Source organism: Limulus polyphemus, unplaced genomic scaffold (assembly GCF_000517525.1).
Source record: "Limulus polyphemus unplaced genomic scaffold, Limulus_polyphemus-2.1.2 Scaffold1781, whole genome shotgun sequence".
Lineage (NCBI taxonomy): Eukaryota > Metazoa > Arthropoda > Merostomata > Xiphosura > Limulidae > Limulus > Limulus polyphemus.
This window is the reverse complement of record NW_013667391.1, coordinates 192,614-198,707: the sequence shown is the minus strand read 5'-3', so window position 1 is coordinate 198,707 and position 6,094 is coordinate 192,614. Positions and strand designations below refer to the sequence as shown.

General features: G+C 31.6%; 1 protein-coding gene across 1 annotated transcript in view; it reads right to left on the bottom strand.

Moving 5' to 3' along the window:
* Positions 1-4,511, bottom strand: part of LOC106464917 (probable phosphorylase b kinase regulatory subunit alpha) — a gene marked incomplete at its 3' end in the record, with an annotated part of 37,015 nt that extends 32,504 nt beyond the window's left edge. Inside the window, exons 1-2 of the mRNA XM_013925089.2 lie at positions 4,125-4,511; positions 1,047-1,205 (exon numbers count right to left, since the gene is read on the bottom strand). Coding sequence (XP_013780543.1) covers positions 1,047-1,205; positions 4,125-4,202 — 237 coding nt within the window. The remainder of the gene's footprint in view (positions 1-1,046; positions 1,206-4,124) is intronic.
* Positions 4,512-6,094: the final 1,583 nt, after the last annotated feature.

Below are 6,094 nucleotides of genomic sequence, written 5' to 3'. Positions count from 1 at the left end.
CGCTATAGTGTGGTAGACCTCACGCTATAGTAGCACCACAAAGTCTCTGTTAAGCCCTTTTCCAAACAAACAGGGAATTTGTTATATGGAGAAATTATTTTACTTTTGTTGGCAAAAATGTTTTTGTCACAATCTTGACAATGGATGGATATTTCTGATAGCTAGTTTCTTATATACAATGGTTTTGTGTGTTACTTAAAACATAAGTGTTATGAGCATTCTCTTTCACCAATGTTAATCTTCTTGTATCTACAGGTTACTTTGTAAACTACACCTTTCTGATGTATTAGAGGTATTTATGTTTTAAAGTTAATGAGCAACGGATTGTTCAGTACAAAAAATAGCATAACAGAATAATTGTTATAATAATTGGAATTGTTATTGATACCCTGATTTTACTCTTGAGTTCTAAGACTTTTTGCTAATTTCTTCTTCATGTTACTGTTGTTTCTAAGTTAAGTTTGTTAATGTTTATAGAGATAACTCACTGATGAGGTCTTAAATGTGTGTTAACTGTTTCATTCATATGACTTAAGTTTTGAAGATATCTGATTATATTAAAACAATCTTGTATGATGTCATCATTGAGTGAAAGTTCAAATGTGACTGATATCAAACCTTGGATACTATAGTTGAGGTACCCTGGAAAGAAGGGTTTTTGATACTCCTGAATTTTCTATTTTGATTTGTGGATAAAACTGGATGATTATCCCATCAGATGATATGATCAGTCTGGTAGTTGTGTTCAGCTGAGATAAAGGTTTTGGAATGAAGTGGTCTAGTAACATTTCTATGTTCTTTTAGCCTGTTTCCCATAGTTTTGCTCTTAGAAGCATTTCTACTGCTTACATATTGCTAGCACATATGTATCTTTAAGATAAGTTGAATTTAGCATATGCTATTACTTAAATAACTCTCTTTTTATGAAAAAAAAAACAAAAATTGCTGTGTTTTCAGTTACTAGCCTTTTTGGACATTAGATAAAAATACGTAAACTTTAGGCAATTCCTCAGTGACCAAACATAGTTATCTCTATTGTTTCTCACCTGTTCCAGCTCATAGGTTTTAGCCCGATCCTCATCCAGGTCAGCATTTTTTCTGTATGCCTGGGCTAGAGCCCAAACAGCCATAATAGAATAAACATTATCTCGAACCCAGGCATGGTCAGTATATGCTCCACTTGGCAGTAGTCCAGTCACAGGATTCTGCAGAAAAATACCATTTAGTGTAGTATTTATGTAAGTGATAACGAACTGTATTAAAAAAACAAAAAACTGTCATATAGCACTAACACCTGTCAGAAAGCTAATTATTTCAAATACAAACATCAAAGCAGGTCTAAACTTTGTTGCTAATTATGTCCACCTCAAAATGTTGTATTTTGACTCTTCCCAAAGCATAATGCACCAACACCACTATACTTGAATTGTCTGATATTACTTTGAAGAGCATGACACAGATTGTGTTAATTTTCCTTAGAAGACATAATGGGGATCGAAATATTACATTCCCAATGAATTTAACTTTGCTTGAGGAATTTCATCTTATTAGTTGGCTTTCCCAATCGAGAATGAATGGTCCATCTGTATTCCTTTAGTTATGATCAATGAAAATGAACATATTGCATGAATTAAATAAAAAAAAATTGTGAGGAAATGCAACTTCACATGGGGAAATGTAATCTTTCTGATAGCCTTCCCTTAAATGAATGTAATTTTATTTTCTATCCCTATATAATCATTGGATCTCAATCAACTGAACATCTCGAGTTAATCTTGAATGCTGCATTTATCACTTTAACTTCAGTGTATCTTTCAATCTTACTGATGTCCATACTCCATAATAAATGAGCTACAATTGAACAATACACTTTATGACATCTTGTAGTTCATGCTGAATTGAATTTATGTTATAATTTTAGCAAAAGATGGTCCAAATTGTAAAAAAGTGGTCATTTAGAATTAGAGCTGAGTGAATTAATGAATTACCTATGAGTAGCAAACACAATGATTACTGTCTTGTAAACTAATTGATTAATGCCCACAAAAGAATCAAAATTGTTTCAGATTATTCCAACAACTGATAAATCAAAATAACAATGAAAATAATGAACTAATTGAAATTTGTTGTTTTGATTGTTCCAACAATCAATCAAAATTACAATGAAATTGATTGTAACAAAAATAATCAACTAATTGAAATTAATGTTTCAAATTATCTACTGTTTTTGATCAGGATGACTATCCAAACAATTGAAATATTACCATTATGCTTTTTTGTTTACATAGTTAAGCACAAAGTTACATAATTTGGGGGTAGGGGTGCCTTGCAATTTGAAGGTCTCAATTTTAGTTATTTTGTTTGGTTGTTAAGCACAAAGCTACTCAATGGGCTACCTTTGAGCTCACCACAGGTATCAAAACCAGATTTTTAGAATTATAACTTACTGCTGAGTCACTAAGAGGAAAACCTAGAGTTCAATTCCCATTGCCATGAAACTTGCTCAGCCCATCTTTATCATTGCAAAGCTACAAAGGCTATCTGCCACTATCACTAGCTTTGAGCTGCTTACTAGGTGGAAGGCAACTGGCTAGCAACACCCAACACCAGTTATTTGGCTAAAAGTGTTATTTAAAGTGTAAACTAACTTACTGTTTCTTTATACATTGTTTCATACTTATAATTGGGTAACTGTATTTTTTAATGCTGTATAGACAAGAGTGGATTTGGAAGAGGGAGGAATCTAAAGGTCTAGAGCCTCACCATTTTTTCAGTAAATAAAGAGCTGTATTCTTTAATTTTATATAAGCAGGGATGAATCTACAGGAATCTTGAAGACCTAACTCCCTCCACCCATTTTTTTAAGGAATTAGTAACTATCATTTAATGTTGTACAACAGAAATAGGTGTAAAGAGCAAACCCCCCCACTATTTTTTTCAGAAATTAACAACTATATTATTTAACATTATATAAATATACATAGATCTAGGGAGATCTAAATCCCCTCCATTTGTTTTTCAAATATTAAAACCACCACTGGACATTTTTAATCTACCTTATAGTGGAAAAAAAAAAAAGACAATGAAAAATTTCCATTATACAGATATGGTAGAAAACAAGTGCCACAATATATATTACAGTTATGGTCAAAGTTTTGAATCACCCTAGAGCTTTAGGAGCTGAAGGGCAGAGTAATCCTTTAAATTCCTCCATACAGCCTTTAAATCTAACATAATTCAAGGGGCAAGATTAGATAGTTCTAGGGTGATGCAAAACTGCTGTAAGTTAAATGTTATTAAGTATGATTAATATAAATCACTTGTAATCAACTTAATAATAATAGTGAACTTGGCTTCAAACTTAATAAAAACCATGTGAAAATAGTTGAAACTTAATAAATTTCAGTAAGTGGTATTTATCCCAATGATATATTATCACATTTAAAGTATTTATAATGTATTTTTTCATTTATTATTTAACATGATTAAAAACAAAATTATGTTATTTCAGACATGATACTCATTGACACTGTGTGACAATTATGTTAAACTTAAACTTAGTTAATACCTTCACTGTGGCTAGAACATACATTTCCCAGTGCAAATTTCTCCCACTGTCATTCAAAATTACCACACATGTTGTATGGGAGTAAAATGAGTTTGAAAGTATTTATTGGCATCACACCTAACATTGATATATGGTTCCCTCTATGTTTCCCACTTAGCCCTTCAGTAACTACGATGCCTAAGTAGAATGTACAACAACAACTGCATGCCAACCATGACCACATCGCAAGAATGGCAAGTAGTAGTCCTAATTAAAATGTAAATATGCTTGATGCACTTGACTCAGATAGATTAAAAGACAGTGAAAGTGAGTCAAGTGGTGTTCAAATACGTGATGATGAAGAGGCAATGAGACAAGAGGATGCTAGCTCTCCATCTAGTGATGATGAACCTAGACCCAGCAGAGAATGGTGTCGACATTGGGAAACATTTGTCCCAGTTGAACTGAAGTGTGAGGGGATGGGAGCACTCGGAAATATACATCCCAGCCGCAGTGAACGGGTTAATCTTAAAATTAAAAGTTAAACTTAGTTACAGAAAAGAAAAAAAATAACTACCTGATGTTCAAGTATTGTTCTATATACTATCCGTTGGTAGTAGTCAAGCCTAACGCCTGAATTACTTCTGCTTCTCATTTTGACGTTCAAAATTTAATTACAACTTATATCAATGAAGTTTTAATGTTGCGCTACGTTCTAGAATAGATTAACTTAAAATAAAACAAGTGTTAAGCCTAACGTCGTAAATTGAGATATTTCTAAATTTATATTTAGCAGTCATCAGTAGACTATACTATAGCAGTCACGTTGATGGTATGATTTAAAATAAGACTATTAATATTTTCTTAAAATATTCATACAAATGTTTAGCACTTCGGGAAAAACTTTTCCTAAATTTAAATACATTATTTTTTCCAAATAGGTACTTTTAAAGTATTCGCTTAGGCTTTACAGACGCAAAGCGACCTCTTATATTTTATTTTACTTTGAAATTCAGTTCAAAGAAATTTCTCTATTATCTTAACATTTTAATGATGTTATTAATTTCGAAAGGTACCTTTCATATACATTCTGACATTCATAATCATAAAAAAACACGTTATAACTCTTTAATACTTCCAAGTAAAATAATTTAAAACGTATACAAAAATGCAGTACGGAAAAGTAATACTTACCACAATCTTTTGAGTTTCAATTTTATGCTTTTGGTATGTTACTCTATTAACATTATGTGTCCAAGTTCGCAGTTATTATGCAAATTCTGAAACACTTCATTTAAAAACGTCTTCCTGTTTAATAGTTGCGATATCCAGATATATTATGTTTCAAACAGTTAAGCTGCAAATTCAACATATCATGAGAAGACTTAAAAAGAAATGTTTTATCGAGAACGAATCAAACATAGGCCAGTGAAATGGAAAAGAATAAATACAGTTGTGAGATGAAATCAACAAAAACACAGTTTTTATTGTGGTAAAACAATAAAACAGATAACTTTCAAGCTTCACTAATCTCTACACTTTATTACTTACACAGCCAGTTCCTTTGCTAAATTTACTTCGCTACTGGAGAAAGGGAGTAAGATGTCTTCACTTGAATAAAACAGGACTGCATGAATATTGCGATTCCAAACTAAATTCAAGTAAGCCTTGTTTCGATATCTCACAGTGGCCATAAATAGTCATTTTACAAAAAATATCTTTATATAAAATTACACAATCCAGAGATCACTCGGGTGTTATACACCATAGGCACTATTTTTGCCGCTCGTCTTAATTCGAATACGTATACATCATTCCGAAATCTAGGTATAAAATAAATCATTTTGTTTCTTTACAAAAGGGAAAGTATGTTGCACAAACAGTTTATGCATATTTTCTACTTTAATAACGAACCCCACAAATAACTGATTTAAACACTCTCATAGTTCTGATTGGTTCCACTCTTTGAATCACAATCTTGTATATTTATCTGTAATGCCTAGGTTATCTCTAATTGAATGGAACATACCTTTTTTCTTTGAATCTGAGTGTTAATTAAGAGAAATTCATCTACACAATGCTCTGTGGCCGAGCGTGATATACTAGTTAGCGCGCGATACTGTAGATCGGAAATTCGAAGGCGCGCTTTAAATACGTTGCATGAGTGTGTATTTCTTGACACAATGTTTTTGTTGTTATTTCATCAAGATATTTTCCTCTTAACTGCATTTTAAGCTGCATTCTTTCTTCCTGTCTGGTAGTGTGTTTTATTTGTCAGTTGTTTAATATTTCCTTAGATATTTGTTTTGTAAAAAAATAAAACATTCCATGGTTTCTTTGTAAATTAATGTCAGAGAATTAACAATGATCCAGATGCATAAACAACAACAAACAAACAAACAGCAGTTATTGTTTGAATTTCAGGTGTGTTTGATAGCTACAATTTTGTGCTTGTTTAAATAGGTCTGTTGTTGATGGTCGATCATTCTCTTTGAATATATGTATATATATATATATATATATATATATAATATATATATATATTTA